This window comes from Bos taurus, chromosome 11 (genome assembly GCF_002263795.3).
Source record: "Bos taurus isolate L1 Dominette 01449 registration number 42190680 breed Hereford chromosome 11, ARS-UCD2.0, whole genome shotgun sequence".
Classification (NCBI taxonomy): domain Eukaryota; kingdom Metazoa; phylum Chordata; class Mammalia; order Artiodactyla; family Bovidae; genus Bos; species Bos taurus.
In genome coordinates, this window is record NC_037338.1 from 72,696,412 (window position 1) to 72,724,106 (window position 27,695).

Below are 27,695 nucleotides of genomic sequence, written 5' to 3' on the forward strand. Positions count from 1 at the left end.
TTGAGGGGCTCCTGGGCCAGCTCAGAACTTGGGGTGGAGACTTATGTCGGTGAGAGTTCACATGGTGGCAGACCCTCTGCCTGAGGAGACAGGCAGATGGCTGGCCCATGGCTGGCCCACGTTCAGAGATCTCTGTAGGCCTCAGAGGTGCGGGGAGGGATGCCTCCATTGCCCAGGCCAGGACAGCCTGAGGAGGAAACACCCTAAGAGGGCAGGGAGGGGCCTGGTGGGAGAGGGGACAGCACAGCAGGGGCCCTGGAGTCTAGTTTAACTTGGAGGAGTTACCAAGCCTTGTGTGTGCATGTGGGCCAACTGAGATGCGATCCTCAGAGGGGAATCTTTGCGCAGAAGGCATTATTTGGCTTGGTGAGGAGGCATATTCTTAAGGCTCTCAGACGTTCAGGGTCAGGCTGCACATGGGGCTGCCTCCACTAGGGGCCTGGCAGGGCTTTCCCCAAATGACTACTATTCTTGGCAAAATCCACAGGGACATGACTTAGCTCCTCCGTGGCAGGGCTGGCAGCTTCTGGTGCCAAAGATGCTGCTGTGGCCCCCCGAGAGACTGCAGGAGGGGGTCCTCCACTGAGCAGAGGGTTGTGTTCCCAGAGACCCCCCACCTCCCCCAGACCCAGAGAACCTGCCAGCGATGAACAGAATCTTCAGTTTTCACTCTTTCTCAGGCGTTCTCCAGACCCCTGGGTGGGGTTCAGATCAGAAAATGCTCATTAGAGTCAGGGGCTGAGGATCCATGGACCCCATGCTTTAACTGACAAGTCTAACTGAGCCCTCGCCTTTCTTAAAAGGCCCACACACGAGTAAGTGTTCGCTAGGCAGGAGTGAATGAGGAGGGCACATTCCAGAAGGGCTTTTGGGGACCCCCAGTGCTGCCAGGAATCTGGGAGATATGACACACCCATCCCTACTCTTTAAAACATCACTAACTTTTGTTAAGTACTTTAAAGATGTGCTGTCCTGTGCTTAGTTGCTCTGACTCTTTGAGTTGTATCCGACTCTTTGTGACCGGATGGACTGAAGCCCGCCAGGCTCCTCTGCCCATGGGGATTCTCCAGGCAAGAATACTGGAGTGGGTTGCCATGCCCTCCTCCAGGGGATCTTCCAACCCAGGGATCGAACCCAGGTCTCCCACATTGCAGGTAGATTCTTTACCATCTGAGCCACCAGGGAAACCCGCTTAAAAAATATGTAAGTTCAAATGAAAGAGTTTCTGGTCTCTTTAAGAAGTCAGATTTTAAATAAAGGACAAATCCTGACATCTACAGATTGTACTTTTTACCCTGATATACCCGAAGAGATCATATCCTAAAATAGATCATTATAAAGCAGCTCATATTTTCTTATAGAAATACATTAATTAGTGCGTGGGTTTTCTATCAAGTACTTTGCATAACACCAATTATCACTAAAATGTCATAAAAGCAAAATTACAGTAATCATGAATTCCTAAAAATGTTAAAAATATGCTCCAAATTCTATAAAATTATACAAGTTTACAATATGCACTGATTAAAAAAGAGATTCAAACTATTCTCATAAGTATTCACATGAAATTATAATTCTGTTTAAATGAATAGAATTTAGTTGAATAATTTAAATAAATTTGAAAAAATAAGCTAGAAATAAAAACTTGAAATTATTCAATTAATAATACTTTTCTTCTTCTGCTTGTTTAAAGTCGTGTGGGTTTGGGCACTGTAATTTGGGTGGGTTGGGGAATTCATTACCTTTTTGTTCTTTCCGTAAATTTGCTTGTGAGGTATTTCGAAAGAGTTCTTTGACCTTGCAAAGGAGCCAAAACTATTATCATGGGTTCTTGATACTGGTTTGTTTTTGTTGTGTTGATAATAGTGAAAAGGAAGCTGGTTTTTCCCCCAAACAAGCATTTTTAAAAGTAAGAGCTGATCTACCATTTCTCCCTTTACTCTCTCAAATTGGTTAAAACTCTCAGAGCTGCCACTGCTCAGAATCTTAGCAATTTATGGGACAGATTATAATTACTGCCACTGTGCCACAACATATCCTACCCCTCCAGGGGCCACTGTGGCCCCAGGACCCTACCACCTGCACTCCAGTCACATTTGGAAAACCCCATAGTGCTCTTTCAGAGAAGGCAATGGCACCCCACTCCAGTACTGTTGCCTGGAAAATCACATGGACAGAGGAGCCTGGTGGGCTGCAGCCCATGGGGTTGTGAAGAGTCAGACATGACTGAGCGACTTCACTTTCCCTTTTCACTTTCATGCATTGGAGAAGGAAATGGCAACCCACTCCAGTGTTCTTGCCTGGAGAATCCCAGAGACCGTGGAGCCTGGTGGGCTGCCATCTATGGGGTCGCACAGAGTCGGACACGACTGAAGTGACTTAGCAGCAGCACAGTGCTCTTTAGGTTGTTAAGAGAGCAAGATGTTGAGTGGAAATTTTCCAGCTGTTAGTCAACCAACCAAGACTGAAAACTAAGGACATGGATGAGATAAATGCCCCATTATCTAATGACAGCCACCTCCAACTGGGGCTGGTCACTTCCCTCAACACTCCCCACCATCATCCTAGCAGAAGTGTATCACCATCCCCACGTCTATAAAAGCAGAAAACAGGGAGGGCGACTGAGGTGTTTGGTAAAATGGAGGGTCCTGTGGTCTTGCCCTTCTTCCTGTTTTCATGAGTTGAATGGTACTTTCCCTCTCCCCCAACTAGTCTACCTCAGAGTCAAGAGGAGACATTTGAAGAAGTTCACCTATGGAGATCAGAGGTGACAGGAGCAGGCACCTGCTTGGAAGATGGGTGGGTGGGCCCGCCTGAGCCTCTGAATGAGGAGAGTCAGGTCATGGGGGTGGGGCAGCCTGTAATCCCATCAGAAGGAGCGGCAAAGCTGCTTGAGCTTCCTCTGGGCCCAGACTCTGCAAAAGGTGATGGGGCTTAAGCTGCAGGCCCAGGTTCTTGTTCACAGGGAAGCTGGGAAGGGGCAGGTTAGAGGAGGTAAAGATGGGGACTCCCCTGATGGTCCAGTGACTAAAACATTGCATTTCCACAGCAGGGGGCCTGGGTTCGATCCCTGGTCAGGATCCCAGGTCCCAGTAAAGATACCACATGCTGCAAGGAAGATCAAAGATCCCGAGTGCTGCAACTAAGACCCAGCAGAGCCAAAGAAATAATTTTTGTTTTAAAAGGAGAAGTCAAGCTGGACTCCATCTCCTGTGTCAGAGGATGGCATGAGAGTGGCTCAAGAGAGCCCTTATCTGGGCACATACCCTGCACAAGGAGGGCCCCAGAAGCCAGTCAACTTTCTTCCAGAGAAGAAGCAGCATCAGTTAGTACAGGGGTACAGGCCGTGCTTGGGTGTGGACCAGTGTCCCCACCCCTTTAATCCTAATGCCCACCAAATTCCCCAAGCTGAGAGTTGGGAGGAGAGGAGACTGACTTTTAAACTGAACTGGACTTTAATAACCAAAAGGGAAGAAAAAGCAATGGGTTTTACCATTACCTAAACCCTGATGCTGGGAGGGATTGGGGGCAGGAGGAGAAGGGGACGACAGAGGATAAGATGGCTGGATGGCATCACTGACCTGATGGACTTGAGTTTGAGTGAACTCCGGGAGTTGGTGATGGACAGGGAGGCCTGGAGTGCTGCAGTTCATGGGGTCGCAAAGAGTCGGACACGACTGAGCGACTGAACTGAACTGAACTGAACTGAAGGGTTACTAGAGGCAAGAATTTGCAAGCCAGTACTGGAGAAGGAAATGACAACCCACTCCAGTACTCTTGCCTGGAAAATTCCATGGACTGAGAGGCTCCTCAGAGCCTGATAGGCCACAGTCCATGGTGTCGCAAAGAGTTGGACATGACCGAGCAACTTCACGTCACTCACTGGAACCAAACAAAATCTTTCCGTGTTTGTGTCCCACCAGAATCAGACTATCCATTGAAGCATATTATCTAGATTCAGATTGAATGGGAAAAGCGTTTTGGAAAAACAGGAACTGGAGAAAAGAAGGTCTGGAGGAAGAGGTTAAGAAGAAAGAGGGAGAAGGTGTGGAAGAAAAAGGAAAAGAGGAAAGAAAGGAGGGAGCAACACAGAGGGAGGGACACACAATGAGAGTAAATCACGTGGGAAACAATGAGAGGGGTAGGTGAAGGTAAAAAAGAAAAAGATCCACAAATATTCTCAGATAAGTCAGAGTCTACATCCTACAGCTCCCCAGTGGTCTTCAGTGTATGAGAGCAAGGTCCTTTGAAATTCTGAATAGCTACTGTTCACAGTTTTATATCGGAGAAGGCAATGGCACCCCTCTCCAGTACTCTTGCCTGGAAAATCCCATGGATGGAGGAGCCTGGTAGGCTGGAGTCCATGGGGTCGCTGGGAGTCGGACACGACTGAGCGACTTCCCTTTCACTTTTCACTTTCATGCATTGGAGAAGGAAATGGCAACCCACTCCAGTGTTCTTGCCTGGAGAATCCCAGGGACAGGGGAGCCTGGTGGGCCGCCGTCCATGGGGTCGCACAGAGTCGGACACAACTAAAGCAACTTAGCAGCCCAGTTTTATATACGCTCTTTACTTATCTCCTCAGAAGCTCTCACTCCCAATCAGGTAGTCATAGGAGCACCATGGCACAGCAGGAGCTTTGGAGAAGGCAACACAAGCAAAACTCTTCCTTTGGACACAAGGAAATCGAACTTAGGTCAGACTGGGGGCCTCTACGATATCACCTTAAAGGTCTACAAATGCCCAGCATGGCCCGAATTGTGACACAAGGCTGCATCGTGGTCCAGCTGAGGTGCCTTACTTGGCCAGCAGGCTCATGAGGTAGGTTGATGTGTTGGTGTCCAGTCTCAGGGGAGGCACCGTGACGTAGGCGGCTGCGTGGGACCAGTCCTGGTGGTAGTAGTGTAAGCCCGTGAGCGTGGCGTGTGCAGTGGTGGTCTCAGCCAGCACAACCTTCCCTGCAAGAAGAGGGAAGTCTGACCATCACCAGGAGGCCAGTGAACCTGGGGGAGCATTGGTCGGAGCCTCTCACTGGGCAGGGGAAGGAGCTGAAGTCAGAAAGGAAGGGACTAGCCTGAGCTCGGCTGGGCATTGGAGACCCCAGCTGCGGTCAAGGCCAGAGTGCTCCCGCGTCCCAGGAGACAGAGGCGGAAGGCTGGGTCCACAGCACAGGTGAGACCCTGGAGGAGGTCTAGCTAGAGGAGAGGTAGGAGGCGAGATGCGGAAGGCAGTGTGGCGGGAGGGCTGGAAGGCCCTAATTTATATCCCCAGGTTCGTGACTGTGATCTTTTATGCTTGTTATCAGGCCCCCACTGGCACCCCAAGCCAGGCTGGGAGTACAAGCATGGACAAAGCCTTCAGGCGTGGCCAGGTGCTCAGACACACAGGTGTCCTAGGGCTGGTACACTGGGTTCCTGAAGGGGATGTCCAGCTCCGACACTGTCATTTCTCCAAGGACTACATAGGCATTTCCCCCTGAAATGTCCGCTGTAACTCATCCAGGATTTTATGTTGGTTACCAAGGCAACCACTAGCAAAACCCAAGAGACCAAAAAAAAAAAAACAAAACAAAACCAATTCATGAGTTGATTAAAAAACTTGAAAAATTTTTATCAATCTGAGGAGAGGTGACAGACACTTCTGTAAAGCTGTTATGCATACAAATGTGCAGAGGAAAACCCTTATTCTAAGGGGCCAACCCCAGGCCTGGGCAGGAAGACAGCAGGAAAGAGAAGGGCAGGGCAGTCTCAGGGCCTGGCCTCAGGAGCCAGAAGGGAAAGTGCATGAAGCTGCTGGGCACCCCTCGCACAAGGGCTAACTGCCCAGCCCACCCTACTAACTCACCTTGCATCTTAGCAGCTGCAATAACATCACCGGCTGAGATGCTGGACACGTTGACCAGATAGATGGGACAGTGAGTCTAAACACAGGAAACATGGTGGGAAGGAGAGAGCATCAACCCCATAACAAGCATCAAGATGACCAGACAGGATTAGTCCTGGCGCCAGCACTTCCCCCTGCATCGCTCTGCACCCTCCTTAGGCTGACAGTCTTCTGCACAGAATGCAGGCCTGGCAGCTGCAGGCTAGGGGAACCCCACAAAACAAGGAGGGGACAGGTGGTGCCTGGCACCAGAGCCCACAGTGGGAATATCTGGGTAAGATGTCAAGTGCTGAACCTCACATTTTCTACCAGCCAACACCAAGACTATTTACAACTTAAAATGAGGGATTTTTTCCTGTTCATGAATGTGAAGACCTAGGTACAGTTGTGTATTATGTCCCATATCTAAAATTATGATGCCTGCCATGTGAAGGCTGCTCTATCAGCAGATAGAATGTACTCTACCCCAGAGAAGAAATGTTACACAAGAGGTTCAGGGTTCAGTCTACATCAGACAGGACCAGTCTTGCAAATGGACACTGGATTATAACTCTGATTAACTTTTCCTCTACTGAACTGTGCAACCATGGTCCATGGTTTCACTTCTTTGGGAATATGTTTGAGCTAAAAAAAGGAGGAATTGCCCTTTTGTTGTTCAGATCTTTCCTTACTCTGGGGTAAGTTTCCATCAGGAAGTAATTGCTAGCATAATTATTGTTATAACAATAAAATGATGTCCTTGTCCAGCTTCTAGACTTATAAAGGGCTAATGGAAAACTTCCCAAATGTTATTCTAGTGCCTTCTTATCAAATTAGGAGGATAGAGAATTTAGGAACTGGCCTGACATTTGATGTGCTTGGTACAAGTTTCCTGACTAGTTCTGAGACCAACTGGACCTCTGACCTCTGTGTTCCCCTGGTGTCCCTAACACCACACCCTTCACCCTCTGCTCATGGCCTTCAAGGTAGCCCAGGTCTTTCCAGAGGAGAAGTTCTCAAGTGTTAGTGCCTATTAAAATCATTAGTGGGCTTGTTAAAACACAGATTGCTGGGCGTCACCCCCAGTTTCTGATTCAGTGGGTCTGGACAAGCCTGAGCATTTGTGTTTCTGAGTTCCTATTTCTAACAAACAATGTGGAAGCAGCTAGTCCAGAGACTGCACTTAGAAAACTAGTGTTTTAGAGAAGGTAGTTTGGATTATCTGAGCAAAGGGAACCCTCTAGTGACAGTTCAGGAGGGGAAATGACCTTGATACAGTGTTCTATTGTGTATAAAGTGCTTTTCCTTCCATGATTTGTTTGATGCTCACAACCATCCTGTAAGGAGTGGGTGATACCCTCACTCCAATTTTAGATAATGAAACAGTCTCTTGGAATGGTTGATTGACTGGCATGTGACCAGAAGCTTGTCTTTGATCAAGCTTGTCACGTCTCTTGCTTGCTCTCACCATGACACTGCATCAGTGCCCCCTTACCCTGAACTGTACCAAGAAAAAAATCACGAATGGCCCAGAGCTAGAGGTCTGAATTGTGATTCTCTAAGTAAAAATTTTTATTCCTCTAGAAGAAACAGATTCCAGTTGCCGTGAGGCTCTGTGGTCCCCACCTTGCCTCGCCTTCCTTGGGAGTTGTTTCCACTTGAGCAATGAACCAGATGTCAGTAAGCTCAGTGGGGTGGAACAGACAGCCAGTGGCAAGGAGCACTCCTATCATGGCTGTGGGAATAACAATGTTCATTTAGCAAACGATGTTCATTTGGGGTCCTGTGAGCCAGACCTGGTGCTAGCACCCAGAGCAGATTGGGACTCCACCATCCAGGCTGGTTTCTGACCCCAGAGTTGAAAATGGGCTGAGAGTGATCTGGGGTCTACTTACTCTGTTTGCAATGGTGATAACTCGGTGAGTGGCTTCTGCTTCCAGCTGTTAGGAACAGAGGACAGGAAGAAAACAAACTTCATCATCTCCCCAAGCAAGCTTACCTCTGCCTGATACCCCACTCTGTAGAAAGTGCTGGAATGTCTGACTCAGAGCCGGAGGGGCCAAGTGCACCCACAGACACTGGCCTGGGAGGAAACCCTGAGCAGGGGCACCAAGTTCCAGACACCTCTGTTCACCTCAAGAGCATCCCAGGACTTAGTGTTCCAGGTGTGTCTTCCCTGGATGCTACTCAGGGCTTAATTCAAAGGCAATAAAACAAGAGCAAACAAAAACACCTCCCCTGGTTTCTGGTGCCTTCTCTCCACAGCCATCTCAGAACTGTAGCAAAGGAGCAACACTGATTTCAAGCTGGAAATTAGCCTAGATCAGGATTTCTGAACCTTGACACTATTGACATTTTGTGTGAGGTAATTCTTTGTGGTGGAGGCTGAATGGACATTGTGGGCTCTTCAGCAGCAGCCGCCACCTCTACCTACTAGATGCCATTAACATCCTCCCCCTGAGTTGGGACAACCCCAAATATCTGAAGCTCCAGTACTTTGGCCATCTGATGCAAAGAGCCGACTCACTGGAAGAGACCATGATACTGGGAAAGAGTGAAGGCAGGAGGAGAAGGGAACAACAGAGGTTGAGATGGTTGGATGGCATCACCGACTCGATGGACAGGAGTTTGAACAAGCTCTGGGAGATGGTGTAGGACAGGGAAGCATGGCGTGCTGCAGTCCATGGGGTCGCAAAGAGTCGGACATGACTGAGTGACTGAACAACAAAATAACTCTGGACATCACCAAATGTCCCTGGGGAGCAAAATCTCCCCAGATGTTCCCCTTTAATCAGTAGATGATGGTGGTGGTAATTCTTGCTTTTACTACCACTACAGTCAGTGCCTTGCTCCTCTCCTGGTAGAACTCCACAAAGTGCAGTCCTGTGCCCATCACCCACCCACCCCTGTTCTCACGGGCACTCTCAGTGCATTGTCTTTATTGAAGTTGGTGTGTCTTTCTCTACCAGCTCTGAGGTGCCCAGACTGGAGCTACATTCAAGGGCTCTGACAGACAGGGACAGACCCAGGGCAGGAGTAAGGCTTATACAGGGCTGACCCAGTATAAGCTGACTTAGTTTCTGTCAGATGGTAGAACCATCACATCCTGTCTCCAGCTCTTCATCCCTCAAGGCTTCCCCATCAATTCTTCATGGGCATCCAAGCACCACTCTGCATTTAAGGCTTTGAAGAAACAGAAAATAGCTTTCTCCTCACCAGTGGTGGGGGATATCTGAACAGGGCCATAGGGCAAGAATGCATTATTTATCTAATGTGATCCTCCAGAGTCAAATTCTTCAGAAAATGGGCACTGGAGGGCATTTGTGTCAACATCCTGCAAAACCACGAGAGGGTAAAATCAGAGGGCAGAGGAGGGGCAGGCGTTAGTTACCATTCTTTGCGATGAACAGGAAAAGAGGGAGAGAGCACACACATGTGCCTCTTGTTTCTAGTGGGAACAGTCCAGAGTTTTCCTCAGACACTCAAAGGGATCTCAGCCCCCAAATGCGGATTCACTGGCTTACAGCCTGGAGTTTCTTCTAGCATCTGAAGCCTCTGTCAGTCTGTCTTTTCTCTCCCAATTTAATTTTGGCCACTGCAACCCCTCACATGCTCACATGGCCTCCCTCAGATCCTTGAAATCAGACCCAACCCAGGTGGGTCTGTTTCTCCAAAGTGGTCTTCCCCACAGAAGTTCAAGGCCTGGTCAGCTGAAGCATAGTAGCAGTGTAGTAGGGTAGTAGTATTAGCTGCACACTCCTGTCTGACTCTTGGCGACCCAATGGACTGTAGCCTGGTAGGCTCCTCTGTCCATGGAATTCTCCAGGCAAGAATATTGGACTGAGTTGCCATTCCCTTCTCCAGGGGATCTTCCCGACCCAGGGATGGAACCCAGGTCTCCCACATTGCAGGCAGATTATTTACCATCTGAGCCACCAGTGAAGTCCCAGCTGTAGTATGGAGGAGGCTGCTCCTTGGGAAGCTTCCAGATGGGAATTTCACCCATGGAGAAAGCAATACCAGACAACCTGTATTCACAGATGTCTCATGCATCCTAAAGATTCTGTGAATCTATAGGAAGGACGTTGACAAAGAATGCAGACGTCTTTCTCACCTCCTCTGGACGGCTGATCTCAATGCCTTCTGGGCCTGTGATACCCAAGTCTAGTGCTTCCTTTGCTCCCTGAATAATAGCAAAAGAAAGAAAATCGAGAGAATGAGAGAGATACAAAAAACATAACCCAAGGGACTATAAAGTATGCTCAGCCCAGCCCATGCCAATAGGCTTGCTGCTTTTCTCACTTCTGTAATCCTCATCGTCTAAAAAGGGCAGGATTAATACAGGGCTCCCCTGAGACTCACTTCATAATGGTTGAAAATATTTTTTTCCTCTTAGAAATACAGTTCAGTCACCAGCCAACAGGCCTGGGACACTAAAGACATGCACTCTTTATTGATCTGAAAAATCAGAATTTCCTCACTGGAAATCTAGTTAAATCTCCAGCTTCTAGAAATGCCTAGATTAGCCTTTACCCCAAGTGTCTTTATTAAGATCCAGGAGTAAAAAGGGGCTTGTCTGTCTTGGTCCCAGTGAGAAGATCTCTCTAATACCTCTGCACCTCTGAGGAGGTCCAGGAAAGTGGAAGGCTGACTCTTATTTATTCTTATTTTAATGTCACATCTCATTTCTTAGAGATGCTCTGCATTCCTTGTGGTAATGGAATTTAAATATCATATTAGAATGAAGATATCATCATTCAAGACTTAGAAACCCTTTTGAACTACAAAGGAAGATTTGTTTTTTTACAGACACTAGAAAAGTTTGGATTTAGGGGCAAAGATCCATCATCTGGGGTGTTAACATCTCACACTTTCTTTTAGAATTTCTTTTAGAATTTGTCTTATCTGAACCCTGTAGGATGGGTCACAGGTGGTCAAGAATCCCTCTGAGAATTGGTGCCCGCCCCCTCTTGCCCAATATTCTCTACTGCCTTGCCTCAGCCACGAGCTCCCCATTTTCAGCATGGACTCGGGCGATAGCTCCAATATCCTTGCAAGCGTGAAACACTTGGTACAGCTCGCTGTCCCGAAGCATATACAAGTCCTTGTAGGTCATGAACATCTGAAACGAGTTGACTCCCTTCTCCCTCACCAGGGTCTCCATTTCCACTTTCACCTGCAGGGCAAAACGTAAAGGCAGTGTTACCTGGTACAGACCTGGTACAGATTATCCAGAGGCTGGCCGGCCGAGGCTGGCCCAGCATGGAGGAGAGAGGTAGCTCAGTGGATGGAGTTGCCGCGTGACCACCCGTAACCTCATAGTATGTCACTCTCCTCCCACTCCCCAGGCTGCTGTGAGGTCAGATGAGCAAATGGACACGGAAGTGCTTTGAAAATGGTCCAGCATGCTACAAATATAGAAACACTATCTGGGCATGTTTCTCGAATCACATAAGCCTGTCTATATTTCTGTCTCCAAATCAGCCTTGTTGGTAAATGCACTAATGACTTTCATAGCTTGGTCAGTTCCCTCCATCCCCATAATGGAAGGGGTGTTACAGAGAAGGCATACTAATACTAAAAATCCAGAGACCTAGGGAAAAATCTAATTTAGGGACAAAACCAAACATGAAATAAAGCTATGTGAATACAGAGATTGATCCCAATACTATTTATACTAGGGAAAAAAATGGAAGAAACACTGGTCTGACAGTAGGTAAATAAATTGTGATTCATCTACTTGACAGAACACTGAGTGGCCATGGCATTGATGGTCATGAAGACCATGCAGCCAAATCGAAAATGCTCATCCTTAAAGCAAAAGAGTTACTATGTAAAAAGCAGGTATGGAAAAGACCAGAAAGAAATGAGCTAGAATAGCAATGGTCATTGTATTGGGGGTGACTGGATTATGGGCTTCCTTTCTTTTCTATTTTTAAAATCTATAATTAGAAAAAAATTTTGATTACCATAGAAAAGAATTTAAAATTCTAGATACATGAAAGTCGCCACAATCTCTGGGGAGTTAGGGATGACTGGCTTGGCCTCAATGTTGAGGATCTGAGTGGATCCTCGATTCCAGTCCCTTGATGGGGGAGGGAAGGGAGAGAGGCTCAGGGTAGGAGGGGGTTACCCACCCAGGAGGGTGTCTGAATTGGACAAAACCTCCATCTAAAATAAGGGATGGCTGGCATTAGGAATAGATGGCATCTTCTGCCCGGTACCAGGAGGGGAGTCTTCATGTGGGAGCTGGGTGGCTCTGCGGCCTTTCATGAGCACCCTTTTGGAAGTAATGAGTGAGACTGGGTGAATCTCACAATCAAGGCTTGTACTCGAGGGCAGAAGTGCAGTCAGGCTTTTAGTTACCAGCTCAGAAGGGAGTCAGGCTCTTTAGGTCAGGGTCCCCAGCTGGAGAACTTTGTAAAATCTCTCAATGCTTGTTTATTTTTAAGATCCCAGGGCACCCACTCAAGTACTGGCACATGGTGATTAATGAACACTTGATGAAAGAATGAATATTCGGGCTGCTTCCCGGGGGCAATAAGCAGTAACAACTCCAGAAGTGAAGCAAAGTCTAAATGCCTGTGAATTTGTTTTCAGGAAGAACAAGAAAGTGGGAAGCCAGGGAGCAGGGCTTAGACTCTGGCCCTGGAGCCTGGGCAACGGGAGGCCAGGATAGCCAGGGGCACAGAGGCTGAACTGAGACAGGGCCCAGTGGGAGATGGCCTCAGGGCGTTTAGAACAGGAGCTGGGGCCCAGCAGGAAAGAAGCACCCATTCTTTCTGGGTAAGATGGTAAGATCCATTCTTACCAGGCGGCACTGAGCCAGGACAGGACCCTCTGTTCTGAGACCTCAGTGCTGTTAACTTCCAGCACAAAATGATTCGACCCTGGGGGCTGACCCCACTACTCAGCAGCGACCCCTTCTGTGCCAGTGGTACCTAATGTAAAGCGTCAGGACACGCTGATAGCCTGGTGGTCAGAGCAAGGAGCTGGTGCTCCCTGTGTATGTGCTGGAAAACTGGCTCTTTAAATTAAGCAAGACAGCACCTGCCACATAGAATCTTAAGTGTTTTTTGTTTTAGCATTTGGGGGAGTTAGGATGCTGGTGGGAGGGACATTCCTCACTGTAGGAGAGCGTCACCCACAGCTGGCCACAGTGTCAGCTGGTCACCCACAGCGTCACCCACTAAATGGCCCCTCCGCCAACAAGAGCACTGGTTCTCCTTTCAGGGTTCCACCCAGCACTGTTACCTTGGGAGCCCACCAGGTGATCCCCACGTGGAGGGCATAGTCACAGCAAACCTTGGGGTCGGCCAGACCCCGGCACTTCTCGTAGGCTTCCACAAGGGAGGTCTCCTTGTCAGGCAGGACATGGCCGATGATCATGGTGGTGCCTCCAACGAGTGCTGCCTGAGGGAGACGGGAAAAGCCATCCGGTTACATTTCTACCCACATGTGGGTCGCTGCATGGGGAGACACTGGGTCCTCAGGTGGATATTCAGGACAACCACTGACTCTCCCACATAGGAGGCAGGGGGTCCAAGTGCAGCAGTGTTCGGGAAACTGCGAGGGGCTGGAGTTCCTGGGTCACACACAGGAGCCAGTGTATAACCTTCGTCATTACTGTGGATCCAACACACAAAGCTGCTTCTTCCTCATTTTGGGTTGTGGCTCGGTGCTTTGGAAAAACCACTTAGTGTGTTTCCTCAGCCTCTATTTCCCAATGAGACAATTCCCCCCAAATGATTTCCGACCAACTTGAATATATGAGTGAAGTGAAGTGAAAGTTGCTCATTCGCCTCCGACTCTTTGCGACCCCATGGACTATACTGTCCATGGAATTCTCCAGGGCAGAATACTGGAGTGGGTAGCCTTTCCCTTCTCCAGGGGATCTTCCCAACCCAGGGATTGAACCCAGGTCTCCGGCATTGTGGGTGGATTCTTTACCAGGTGAGCCACAAACGAAGCCCTGAATATATAGATGAGGTAATTTTAAAATATTATTTGTAATATTTTATATATATAAAATATTACATGTATATCTGTATATAGTTACAGATATATATGTAAACCATAATGAAGTTATAATATTATTTTAGTTACAGATATATATGTAAACCATAATGAATAAAATATTAATTTGAATATATTGTTTTGTTTTATTCTCTCACATTTCATTAAGCAATTCTGGTCAAAGTTTTTATAGACATTTTCAAATTGTTATCTTTGTTTTTAGTTTTTCCAAGAACATTATTTCCATTTGACTTGTTTGCAATAGCATTTTAGGTCCCTGTCTGATTTATCAGTGAAAAATTACCCAGGGTTTGATCCCTGGGTCGGGAAGATCCCCTGGAGAAGGGAATGTAATCCACTCCAGTATTCTTGCCTTGAGAATCCCACGGACAGAGGAGCCTGGCGGGCTACAGTCCATGGGGCTGCAAAGAGTTGGACACGACTGAGCGACTAACATTATCCCTATCATTTAAAAAATATTTTGATGCAGCGTCTTTACCTCGTTGGATGGCTGTGAAAGTCAAGAGAAGTATCACTTTGTAAAGTTTTGTCCTAATATGTGTGAGTAATTATTCAGAATTTAGTTGTTTATCTCTGTTTTCTGTATGGGAGGAAATCAGCACAATGAAACTGTCTTGATGATTTCATGCTTCTCTATTCAGTTAAATCCTTCATCACAAATCAGAAATATTGCTGGGTAATAAGGAACTGAAAAAAATTAGTTCAGTGGCCAACAAACAATTAAAATGAAAACTCTTGCAACACTGATTTTCCATGCAGACCCTGGCTGGGTGGGTGAGACTTGTCGCCCTGTTGTCCTGGCCTGACTTCTTTCATAACTTGAAGTAACCAACAGAGGGTGCTAGTTCTTCGGTTCACACGTAGGACCCGTGATGTGGGAGGCAGAGAGACGTAGGAAGGGGAAGAGCACCAGATTGTAGCTTTACTAGCTGGCTTCTATTTCGGATTTGGCTGGATGGTGCCAGGCTGATTCACCCTTGTAGCAGGTGGCTGTAGTCTATTTTGTCCTGAAATGCATTTCTTGCTTTTATGTGTGGACATGGGGGTGTCTGGTATATTGGGATTTTACACACTAAATTGTTTAACTTCTTCTGGGGTTCTAGATTGTTTTCCTTTGCACTCCCTCGTCCATCTGTGGCCTTGCGTCAAGAAGAAGGGAACCTGGAAACAACACAGTGGAATAAGAGAGCCAAGACAGTTCTTAATATCTGTGGGTTTCTGAGAGTGGAAAAGATCTACCTGTTGAATCTCCAGGTTGGCTCAGATCAAGCTAACAAACTGTTATATAGAATATATTCTAGGCACCTACTGTAACAGATACAACTTCATAATGACTGAGAAGGCTAGGCCTGAGTTCGCAATTCTCAGAGTCCTTGCAGTTCTGAGATACACTGCAGGAGATGTTGGCCACCAGCCTCTGCGTCTGCCTCCAGCCCACACCCCCCAACCCTAGATCCGTCCTGCAGCTGCAGATCTAAGCTCTGCTCACCCCTGCAAGATGCTGCCCTGGGGCTTGGTGTGCACACAGTGGGGGTCTGGCCTCCAAGCAGACAGATACAGGCTAATACAGGCCCTGGCAGTGCTAAGACCCTTTGTCAGTGGATTCCAGGGCCCCAGAGTATAGTCCAGGATTTTGGTACAGTGGGCTCTGGGCCTGGAGGTCACCTGGAGTCCAGAACTCATGGCAGAGACTCCTCTTGCCTGGGTCCAAGGATAGTAACTGACAAGTGTTCTGGAAGGAGTCAGAAGCATCCAACAGTGGTCCTGACTATCACATTTACTGGTTGTAATCCTGTGTGTCTACTCTGCTCTGTGCCTTACCTCTGGGGGTTCAGAGAAGGTCAGGTGGCAATGGATGTGAGAGCAACTATCAGCTGCAAAGGACACATAAATAACTGGAATAGTCATTACTGCTGTTACCCCACGCCTCAAAGCGAGCTTAACAGGAGTAAACATTCCTCCAGCTGCAGGTTTGGAGCCCAGAGCAGATGCTGGATGCAAAAGCGCTGGTTTCCTCCCAGGCAAGATACACACAGAGCTGGCTTCTAAAATATGCACAGCTCCCACCCACGGAATGAATGCTGACAAGCTCAGTTTTCACGGGAATGTGGTATCACAGATGTGACAGACCTTTCTACTGTCATCCCACACAAAACAGCCTTATAGAAATCAACAGCAGAGCGTGACCCAATCCTGTTCCGGAGGCTTTCAGAAGGATGATGTTTACCATCATCAAAAGGCAATGTGACTGTGTGACTGCTGAATGTTCAGAACTGTGTTTATGCAAGAAAAGGAAGCTGTGAAAGATCTTTAGAAATCGGTAGAAATGATGTTCATGGAGGCTAAGTCTCAACAGGGAACAGGGGTGATGCTATAACGAGTGAAAAGGCAGCATTCAATGTGTGTACCCAAGAGGCTTTAGAAGTGTGTTTGAATACACACACCCACACAAAGAGACAAAATGGAAGGAAATATACCAACACATTAACAATGACTGTTTTTGGATGATGAGATTCTGAGTAATTTATTTTTTTTCTAATTTTCTGAAATTTCTCTCTTAGACTATATTACTTTCATAATATACATAAAAATAAATCTGAGGGAAACTAAAGCCATTTGAAATTTAGTCAGCCATGTTTATGTGCTTAAAATACTTTCTTTTAAAGGTATGAAACATTTCAACCATACAGTAAAAGTACAGAACATAATACAACACATACCCATGAACCCATTACTCAGATTTAACAGACGTTAACTTTTTACCGTATTTACCTTACATATTTTTTAATTAAAAAATGAAGGAAAATATTTTCAATATAATAAGAGCTCTTCATCTTAAAATTTCCATCCCTCAACCCTGAGGTTGATATAAACTTCTCCCATCCGTTTTGCACTTTCACTGTATTTGCTTTGCAAATTAAAAAAAGGTACACAAATGGTTTTATAACTTCCATGTTCTTTTGCAACTTGCTTTTTAAATTTGACATCTTTAAGATTGATTTAAGTACAGATATTTCATTTACTTTAATTAATTCACTGTATGAACACTCCTCCGGGCATGTATTCATTTCTGAGTTCAGGGACATTGCTATGCATAGTCCTGGCGCATCCTCACCCACACCAGGGCAGTCCCTGCATTCAGGGTATATGCTGCCAGGAAGTAGAACTGCTCCTTCCCAACACATGAGCATCTCCAATCATGCCAGACTCAACCATGGAACAGCTAACTCAGCAGGGCCTCCTGGAACCTGGTGGCTGACCAGAATGGCCCACTTATCAACCCAAGCCCTTGGTTTTTTTTTTTTTTTTGACATAAACTACTTTCCAACCAAGCATTCCCCACTGTGCATGTGGCATTCCTTTCTATTGTGAATGTAGACCTGACATCTCTCACTACTGAGTTAATATGGACTTTAGGACCATTTGTTTAACCAGCAGACACAGCATCATTACATCCATTTGGCAGGACATGAAACAGAATTTTACTTCAAAGGGTTGCCATTATTTTATTTTTGATATTGATGACATACTGCTGGGTAAATCTGGATTGATTTGATGCCCAGTCATGTCACTTCCACTTGCCCCCTAAGGAAAACCAGTCTACGTAATAGTGATCCATTTTATGATACAGTTCCCAGGCATACACTTGGCAGGAACTCATACTGAACTCAACCTAAACCTGTTGTTATAAATGTCATTTTTACGCTTCAGAAGTTACAGACCACTGTGGGCAGACCACTGTGGGCACTCGGGGGTCTTTGTACTGACTGTGGACCTGCTCAGCAAGTTGAAAAGAAATTTCATATGTAATTTATTTGCTGATATCACAGAGTTGGAAAGAATAGTGCCTTGGCCTTTCCTGATTTTGTCAGGACAAACCTGGAGGGTCACTCTGTAGCATTTCCTATGTTGCTGCAGGTGTAGTCACATATTGCTGAGTTCCCAGTAACAATGTTTTTCTTTTTTTTCTCTACCCCTCCACTCTGCACCTCAAAGGAAAAAGTTTGATTCTCTAACTCCCAGGCCAAGAACCAACAGGTCAAGACACAAACTTGGTACCATGATGTTGAGAAGGCACTTGGGCCTGAGCTTATCTGTGGGGTTTTTCATTAGGAATGAGGGAAGGACTTCCTGGGTCATTTTTTCACACTGATGCTCAGAAAAGGGGGGGTGTTTGGGGGAGGTTATTGGAATCAGAAGAGCTAGATCTGCTACTACCTAGATGTACAGATTAAGGGCAACTCAAATTTCACAGAGGGAACAATCCTGCACTGAGAATCAAATAACAATTTTTTTTTGGCTGCATGGTCTTACTTGCCCTAAGACATGTGGGATCTTAGCTTCCTGACCAGGGATCAAACCTGTATCCCCTGCATTGCTAGGCAGATTCTCAACCACTGGACCACCGGGGAAGTTTCCCAAATAACAAGTGTTTGTATATGCTTTGTAAACTAAGTCCAGTGCAAACATTTTAACATTTCTTAACATGACTGAGAAAGTCATCACTTGTTCAAATGGATCTGCTTCTCTTGGAATTGCTGAACTGTTTCCTTTTCTTTTCACATTGAAATTATCTTCCATCTTTTACTCATATTTGCTTCAAGTACAGAGAAAAGAAATAACCAGCTCAGTGGTTTCTCCCTTGTGCTGAATAACTTCCTTCATCTTCAGATATCTGTTGACTGCTTACAGGCCCTCTGGAAAGCCAGCTCTTAAGCAGCAGCGCTCCTTGGGATTTGAGAGACGCTCAAAAGAAGGACCTGAGCGTTTTGTCAAATGAGATGATGTATGATGGTGCTTAGAACCATGCCTGGCACTCAGTAAACACCTTTCTCATCCTGAAACATACACCCACCAGCCAAAGCCAGCTCCATGGGTATATGGCTTGTGCAGCCCCACAGTGCCCTGCATTTAGAAGGGCTCTGTCCTGGTTTAATCCCTGCTGTCGTCTTGAAATTCTTAATTTTTGAATGAGGAGTCCCACGTTTTTATCAGTTACACTGACGTGATCTAGGGAGATCATGCTTTTAACAAGTTTATGTTGGCTTTACTGTCAATTCATCCAGCTCACGTTGAGGGCTCAGGACCATGACTCTTTCTGCCATAACTCCCTGCCAGGCCACTGGAATGCTGACCACTGCCTCCACCCTCTTATTTTTTTTTTAATTTATTTTTATCTTTTTTGGTTGCACCCTATTCCCCAACCAGAGATCGAACCCACGTGCTTTACAGTGGAAGTGCAGAGTCTTAACCACTGGACCACTAGGGAAGTCCCCTTCTGTCTTAGAGTCTCCCCAACACTTTTTATCAAATGCTCCTTTTCTCTGAAAAACAAACAAGACAACATAAACCCTCCCCAGAAACACCTTTTCTCCCAGATACCAAGGAACGCATGATTGTTCCTCCGGCTGCACACAGCTCCCAGGCCTTTTATTGACCAGTTGAGTTCATTCTGCAGCTGACTGGTTTTCTCTAAATTGCACATTTATAATAAATTGCACTTCTAAGCTTCCTTTTACTGTTTACTCCTACCTTCCGGGTCCCAGCCTCTATTGTCTCATCCAGGGCACGGTCCCACCTCCTGACCTTGCTGTGCTCTCACAGCATTACCATATCTAAAACTCACCCTTCATTCTTTGAATTTTCAGCAGAGGAGACAGGCAACATTCAACCTGCAATATACTTTGGGAAAAGAACATTTTCCCACACTTAATCTGCCTGCCATTTAAAAGCACATTATTGCTATATTAAGAGGCAAAATGGTAGAGTGACAAGAACCAGACAGATCTAGGTTTATATCTTAGCTCCATCACTTATAGTTATAAAATCTTGGGCAAGTTATTTAATCTCTTTGAGCTTCATTTTCCTCATTGGTAAAATGGAGTAATAATATACCGCTTGTGGGGTTACTATGAGAATTAAATGAGATAATGTGTGTAAAGCACCAAGGACGGTACCCACACATAGTAGGAGCCCAGTAAATATGAGTAAATATGAGTGAACACTAAGCATAATTTCTGGGTAACACAAATGTGCACACCATGTTAAGTGTATCAGATGCTCCAGAAGAAGTGAGAAATATACCTTAAGATGCTTATGTGAGAAATACAAGTACAGTTAGCAAACCGGACAAAAAGGTTCATTTCTAATAGAAATGACTTCAAAATAACAAGAGTACAAAGCAGCACAAGATAACTTTCCTCAATGGTGACAGCATCATCAAGTTCAACAAAAGACAAGGGGAGGGGAAGGACACAGCAGGATGGGAAGGCTTAAGGCAGGAAGTGGGCAGGACGTGACCCTCTGGGGCAGGAAATGATGTGGACAGAGCCGGGGACACCGCTGGAGGACAGAGAAAAGACCTGGCTGGTTTGGTTGAGGCAGCACTGATTATGACCAAAGTGGGTGGGCCTTGGTGACCTTGGATTCCATAGGTCAGCAAAGTGTGTTGTGGAGGTGGTGGTGATGAGGGGCTTCGGGAGTGTGGGGGTTGAGGAGCACATTTACAGACAGGACTCTGGTCAACCCCATCCTTGGACATGTCTGTCGGCACGACAGGCTTCTAGGCAGAGAGAGAACGTGAAAAAGACTCCATAACGTGACTCTGACTATACAGTGCAAACTCAACTGCAGTGCTTTGATGATGAATTTCAACTTGGGGATTGGGATGAAGGTCATATGTGAAACCCATTTCTAGGAAGAAGCAGCAACTAGGTTTAATGACAGAAGAGGATGTGATGTAAATAACAGGGGAGGTTTAATGACTGTATGCTGAAAAAACAGTATCAGGAGAGGAGCCACCAAATTTAGGACAGAGGAGAGTTTTTAGACATCTTAAGGTAGAGCTGACTGAGACACTGGAGCAGAGGTGAAAATCGCTAATAACCAATATCCACTGAGCACACGCTCTGTGCTTGTTTTTCACAACAGTCCTGTGAAATACATGTATTATCCCCATTGTTCAAGTGACGAAACTGAGGGTTGCACTTCTATTAGACTGGGAAGCATGTCTCTCCCCATCCGTTCTAGAGGGAGGTAGATAGAGGAGGAGGTGACCCGAGGTGACATGGAGGGGAGCTGAGGGTGCCCAGGCCCAGTCCCAGACTTAGCAAAACAGAGGGAAAGTTCTGGGAAAATGAGAAGTGTTGGTCTGAGCCAAGATGGAGGTAAAGAAAGCATATGGAAGATGCACTACAGAATCAACAAGAGAGGGCTGAACTGAACATGCCATGTTCAGGGGCCAGTTCTTTGAAGTCAGGAGCAGGGACAGAGAAATCAGGCTGGGATTGCCAAGGGAGTGGGCACCCAGGGGCCAGGGACGGCCGACAAAGGGGTCCAGGTGAGGTCTAGCACAGCCAAAACCAGGGAGGGGTCCCAGAGCAGAGTCAGGTTGGGGCCGAGAGTGACATTTGAATTTTTGCATTTGTTCAAGATATGTTTCTATTCGCTGATAGTGTGTGGAGGTGGGAGGTTCTGGTGGGAGAGGCCTGAACTCTGGAGCCTGGCAGACTTGGGTCTGAGAAGTCCTGTGGTCTTGAGCAAGTGCTCTCTGGCTTGGGACGATGGGGGTGCCATTCCCGGAAGGAGGGCTCCCAGTAGAGAAGTGGGGTTGTGGTGGATGTGCTGAGTTTCAGGCAGGTGCGCAGAGGTGCCTAAGATGTAGTTGCAGACATGGGAGTCATCAGTAACAGATCACCTGGGGAGAGAAGGTGGGGAAGAGGAGAAGGCAATCTAGGATAGGATCCCGAGAGGCGACCACAGAGGAGAGGAGTTAGACAAAGACAAGACGATGGGGAGGAGAGCCAAGAGGGAGGAGGAAGGGCAGGCTGGCATGGGGTTATGGAAGCCAAGAAAACCCTGTCACCAAAGCAAGCATCTTCCTGGTTCACTGGCTTCAAGTGGAGGTGAGCTGCCCTAGAAGTTAAGACACCCTCGCAGGAAACTCAGGCCCCCCTCCCAGGGCGAGCAGAGCAGGGTAATTTGCAGGTCTCAAGGACAGTGGGCATACCCGATTTAAGCCGGCCTGGCTCCTGCTGCACAGATAGGCCCTGGGCGCACAAAACACAACAAGCTGCAAGCAAGAACAGGCCTGCTGAGAGAAAGTTCCAAGATTCAGTGAGAAATCCCACATCCCCTCCTCCCTTCAGCCCCATCAATAAAGAACAGACCTGATCGCTGCGCTGCGGGGAGCAGCTGGGTCAGGCACCGGTCAGGAGGCTGTGCATTGCTCCCCTTTCCCTTCTGTTGCAAATTCCTTTCGTAAGACAAAGAGGTGCTGGCCCTCTCCAGGGCTGGCGGCAGAAGCTCCGGCTGAGTCTGGAAAGGCTAATTTCAGAGGACCCGGTAGAGAAAGATGCTTCCTCGGCTCTGGGATTCTCATCCCTGGAGGGACCCCAGGCAGCAAGAGAGTAATCCCCACCATGGAAACTTTTGGAAGAAACTAGACCCAGAGAAACTCTCATGGAGGGATGCAGACCAAGATTGCAATGTCGCCCCCAAGAGGTGCACGAGGAGAGTCACTTGCACAGCAAAGGCTGCCCTCACCTAATCTTCACAAACACTGGGTTGGACAGATGTTTCCACCATCTCAGTTTTTGAGAGATGAAACAAGACTGGGATCTAGGTATTTTTACTCCAAATCTCATACTCTTGGGTAACATGGAGAATAGATCTGGTACCAACCAATAGCAACTAAGGGCAGAGCCTCATAGCCTGGAGCAATCCCACCGCAGATTCAGGGTCTCCCAGAGGCTATACTTAAAATAGACCAGAAATAGGGAATTATATACATCAGCCATAACATTTTCTCACTTTGTAATCGGAAATAATACCAAATGGTGGGAGAAATGTGAAAACATGCATGGTTTTCATCATGAAACGACACACATTTCCATAGGTAAGACAGGCCCTTTAAACCCTGAAATGAATTGTGTTAATTCCCCAGGCTCAACAGATTCACATGTCCCAGGCACACAGAAGCAGCCCAGTAGCACAAGGTGACCCCCCTCCCACAGAAGCCATTGGACCCTTGTGGCAGGTAGCACCTGGGCTGAACTCACTTTCAGGAGTGAAATGAACATTTACTGACAGCCTGCTCTGTGCAATGTTCTTAATATTTATTCTCTTATTTGGTCCTCAAAATGACTCTATAATTGAAAGCAAGGACTCAGATATCTGTATACCCATGTTCGTAGCAGTATTTTTCATAATAGCCAAAATGCGGAAGTGACCACGTGTCGATCGACAGATGAATGGATAAACAAAATGTGGTATGTACATAAAGTGGAAGTGAATGTTATCCAGCCTCAAAAAAGAAGGAAATCATGACACATGCTACAACATGGTTCAATCTTGAGGACATTATGCTCTCTGAAATAAGCCATTCACAAATGGACAAAAACTGTATGATCTCACTTTTATAAAGTTGGAGTAATCAACTTCATAGAGATAGAAAGTAAAATGGTGTTTTCCAGGGGCTGGGAGGAGTGGGGAGAATGGAAATTAGTATTTACTTAGGACAGAGTTTCAGTTGGGAACAATGGAAAAGTTCTAGAGATGGATTATTGTGGTGACAACATTGTGAATGTACTTAATGTCACTGAAATGTACACTTAAAATGGTTAAAATGAGAAATCTCATGTTATATGTATCTTGTGTGTGCGCTTAGCCGAGACCGACTCTTTGTGGCCTCATGAACTGTGACCTGCCAGGCTCCTCTGTCCATGGAATTCTCCAGGCAGGAATATTCTGACCCAGGGATCCAACAAAGTCTTCTGCATCTCCTGCACTGCAAGCAGATTCTTCATCACTAGTGCCACCAGGGAAGCCCTATATATATATATATATATATATATATATATCTTATCACAATAAAAATTTAAAAAAATATATGATTCTGTAGGGTAGAGCTTACTCTTCTCATTTTATAGATAAGAAAAATGGGGCTCAGAGGAAATCACGCAGCCAGACGGAATGAGTGTCCATCTGTCTCTGGAGTCCCATGTCTCTTTCACACGATACCGCCCCTTCCAGGGCTCAGGATAGCCCTGGCATAACTGCGGGGCTCCCGGGCTCCAAAATTCCTCTGTCAAAGGATGGAGGAAAGCCCAAGTGAAATTGGATCTAACTGCAGTTTAGAAACAGAGGGGTAGGTGGGGCTTGGGCTTGAATTACAAGGACGAAAGCTGAGAATTGTGCCAACATCTAAAATTATGAAACGAGGAGCTCCAGGCGTCCCTCTAATCCAGAATGATTATCTTCACTGCCGAGCACCCGATTTAAATTCATTGTGTTTAATACAAAGCCACAGAACAGAGCAGGCTGTCTCCCGACATGCAGTTACCATGGAGACGGGAGAGGATTCTCAGAGGGAGTTATGTGGCAGAGAGAAAGTGGCTGCCAGCTTCTGCGAAGGCAAGGGGCCTCAGAAAACAGTTCTAAAATAGAGCCCAGAGACGCCTTTTGTCATCCTCCTCCTTAGCAAAGCCCCTTCCAAACTCAAAGGTGGAAAGTTTACAGGCAAGCAGAGCATGACCATCTTTATTAAAAGCCCAGGTTGCCCACAGATGCCAGAGAGGAGGGGTTTATCATCAGTACAGAAATAAACCACATGTAACCCCACTTGCTCTTCTTCCCTCATCTACTCCAATGTTGGCGAGTCTTCATTTTGGTCCCAAATTTCAGTGATAACAGTGTCAAACTGCTGAGGGAGGCTGCCCAGTGGCCATCCTGGTCACTGATGTTGGGGAATGTGGGCCGGAGTCAAGGCTGGGGAGGTACCAAGGCCCATGCCTGTTAAAAACTTGGCATGGTATTTCACTCCCTGAGACTCAGCTTCCCTACCTGGAAAGGAAGGAAAAGAAGGCCTGCCTGTGGGAGACTTTAAAAGATGATGAAAAGGGTGTAAGGAATACAGAAGTGCTGAACTGACAGCTCAGACCAGCCCTACTGGAGGGGCCAGGGCTGGAAGCTAGCTGCAGGTCCCACAGAGAGCCAGGCACTGCCAGGTGCCAGCTGGGGGTCTGGGAGCCCCGAACCCACCAGAGGCTCCACAGGCTCCATTCTGAACATTGTATTTTCCACACAGCAGGAAAAATAGACTCTTTGACAGGCCTCTAAGTCTGGGACTTAGAGATTCAGAGCTTGACTGCTTGCCCCAATATGTGCTCTAGTTATCTAAGCCTGGCAGGAGACTTCCCTGGTGGTCCAGTGGTTAAGACTCCATGCTTCCAATGCAGGGGGTGTGGGTTCTAACCTTGATTGGGAAACAAAGATCCCACGGGCTGCACAGTGCAGCCAAAAAATAATAAAAAATAAAATAAAATGCAGCTTCTTACGACTGGCAAAGTGAGAGTCAGGGCAGCACACCAGGAAAGAGTACAGCCTAGGCCTGGTGATAATAAGGGTACCAAACAGAATGGAAACCTGACAGACGGAAAGCTTGAGAGTGGCAACAGCTAAAGGGATGGAATTTCAGCTCATGGAAGTTTTCCCCTAATCTAGTCTGTGTCTCTTCTCTGCTGACTCTAAATGCACAAAGAGGGAGCAAGAAGGAGCAGAGCAAACTCTTCACTATGACATCATCACAATTTATTGTACAAAAAAATCTGGATCTTGTGAAGATAATATATCAAGATCAATATGTAGCCAAGTACCACAGAAGACAAAATCCTTATGAACCTCATCTGAACCCCCAGCACCCAATTAAGATTCTTTCAGCACACACACACACACACACACACACACACATAACAGATTTTTTTCTCTCCAAATAACTAGAAAAATTTAGAGAAAATTCTTTACTTTTAGCTAACAGAAAGGGACCATGCTAAGGGCTGAAAATGTTTATCAAGTGCTTGGTTAATGCACTCAGTTTACAGTTCTCTTAAATTTTTAGTTTACAGCCGGCACTAAAAAAGTTTGCTTCCAAGGAGATAGAATAGCCAAAACAACTTTGAAAAAGAAGGACAGGGATTTCCCTGGTGGTCCAATGGCTAAGACTCTGCATTCTCGATGCAGAAGACCTGAGGGTTTGGTTGCTGGTTGGGGAAATAGATCCTACAGGCCCCAACTAACAGTTCAACTGCTGCAACTAAAAAGATTCCACATGCCACAGGAAGTTTGAGGAACCTGTGTGCTACAATGAAGACCGGACACAGCCAAATAAATAAATATATAAATAAAATTGTTCAGTTCAGTCGCTCAGTCATGTCCGACTTTAAATATTAGTAATAATAAGAATTATAAAGGGCAATAAAGTAATGAAGCAATAATAATAATAAATGGCAAGTTGGAAAACGTACTACTGGCTTTCAAGACTTATAAAACTATAATATGTCATATTGGTATAAAGCTAGATTAATCGATCGGAAGAATAGAAAAAAGAGTGCTAAAATAATCCCACACATATATGGTCAACTGATTTTTGACATGGGATGATCTTTTCAACAAATGATGCTGGAAAAATGGGATAGCCATATGTGATGAACTGAATATCATATTTAAAAACTAACTTAAAATGAATCACAGACCTAAATGTAAAAGCTAGTGTTATATAACTTCCAAAAGAAAACATAGAAGAAAATCTTAATGACCTTGGATTTTGCAAAAAATTTCTCAATTACAACACAAAAATCAAACTATGAAAGAAAGAATCTATAAACTGACTTCAAAATGAAAAACTTTTGCTCTTCCAATGGCAGTGTTAAGAAAATCAAGAGGAGCGCCTGAGAGAAGATATTTGCAAAAAATATACCCAACAAACGACTTGTAGCTAGAATGTTTAAACAACACTGACAAACCAATAAAAAGAATACAAATATGAGGTGGGAGGTGGGGTGGTGGTGGTTCAAGAGGGAGGGGTCATATGTATACCTATGGCTGATTCATGTTAGTGTATGGCAGAAACGATCTGTAAAACAACTATCCTCTAATTAAAGACAAACAAAAAAAGAAGACACATAGTGTTCACTGTGGTCCCCACACAAGGACGACACACAGACTTGTGAAGCATTCCATTTTTTTTAGTTATAAGGTAATAAGTACTAAGGTTGTAATGTTGTGCAAATATTTGTGCTCAGTCGCTCAGTGGTGTCTGACTCTTTGCAACCCCATGAACTGTAGTCCTCCGTGCTTCTCTGTCCATGAGATTTCCCAGGCAAGAATACTGGAGTGGGTTGCCATTTCCTCCTCCAGGGGATCTTCCTGACCCAGGGATCCAACTCACATCTCTTGCGTCTCCTGCATTGGCAGGTGGATTTTTTACCACTGCATCACCTGGGGAGCCCATCGATGTAATATACAACATGATAAATATAATTAACACTGCTGAATATTATAAGTGAAAGCTGTTAAGAGAGTAAATCCTGAGAATTCTCATCACAAGGAAAAAAACTTCTTCTTTTTCTTTTATTTTGTATTTATTAACATATGGGATGATGGACATTTACTAAACTTATTGGGGGTAATCATTTAATGCCATATATAAATAAAATCATTATTCTATACATCTTAAACTCATACAGTGCTTATATAAACCAAGTATATTTCAATAAAACTAGAAAGAAAAAAATATTTGGGCTTCCCTGGTAGCTTAGACAGTAAAGAATCCACCTGCAATGTGGGAGACCTGGGTTCAGCCCCTGAATTGGGAAGATCTCCTGGAGGAGGAAATGGCAACTCAAGTATTCTTCCCTGGAGAATCCCTCATGGACAGAAGAGCCTGGTGGGCTAGTGTCCATGGGGTCACAAAGAGTAGGACATGACTGAGCAACTAAGCTCAGAAAGAAAAAAAAAAT

The 27,695-nt window shown here is 45.9% G+C and overlaps 1 protein-coding gene across 3 annotated transcripts in view; it reads right to left on the bottom strand.

Annotated features, from left to right (window-relative positions):
* Nucleotides 1-27,695, bottom strand: part of DPYSL5 (dihydropyrimidinase like 5) — an 89,366-nt gene that overhangs the window by 13,947 nt on the left and 47,724 nt on the right. For all 3 annotated transcript variants that reach the window (NM_001109964.1, XM_024998245.2, XM_059890991.1), the window contains 6 exons: nucleotides 13,117-13,275; nucleotides 10,859-11,038; nucleotides 9,977-10,045; nucleotides 7,758-7,802; nucleotides 5,845-5,920; nucleotides 4,802-4,958 (listed from right to left, as the gene is read on the bottom strand). In NM_001109964.1, the coding sequence (NP_001103434.1) occupies nucleotides 4,802-4,958; nucleotides 5,845-5,920; nucleotides 7,758-7,802; nucleotides 9,977-10,045; nucleotides 10,859-11,038; nucleotides 13,117-13,275 (686 nt within the window). The remainder of the gene's footprint in view (nucleotides 1-4,801; nucleotides 4,959-5,844; nucleotides 5,921-7,757; nucleotides 7,803-9,976; nucleotides 10,046-10,858; nucleotides 11,039-13,116; nucleotides 13,276-27,695) is intronic.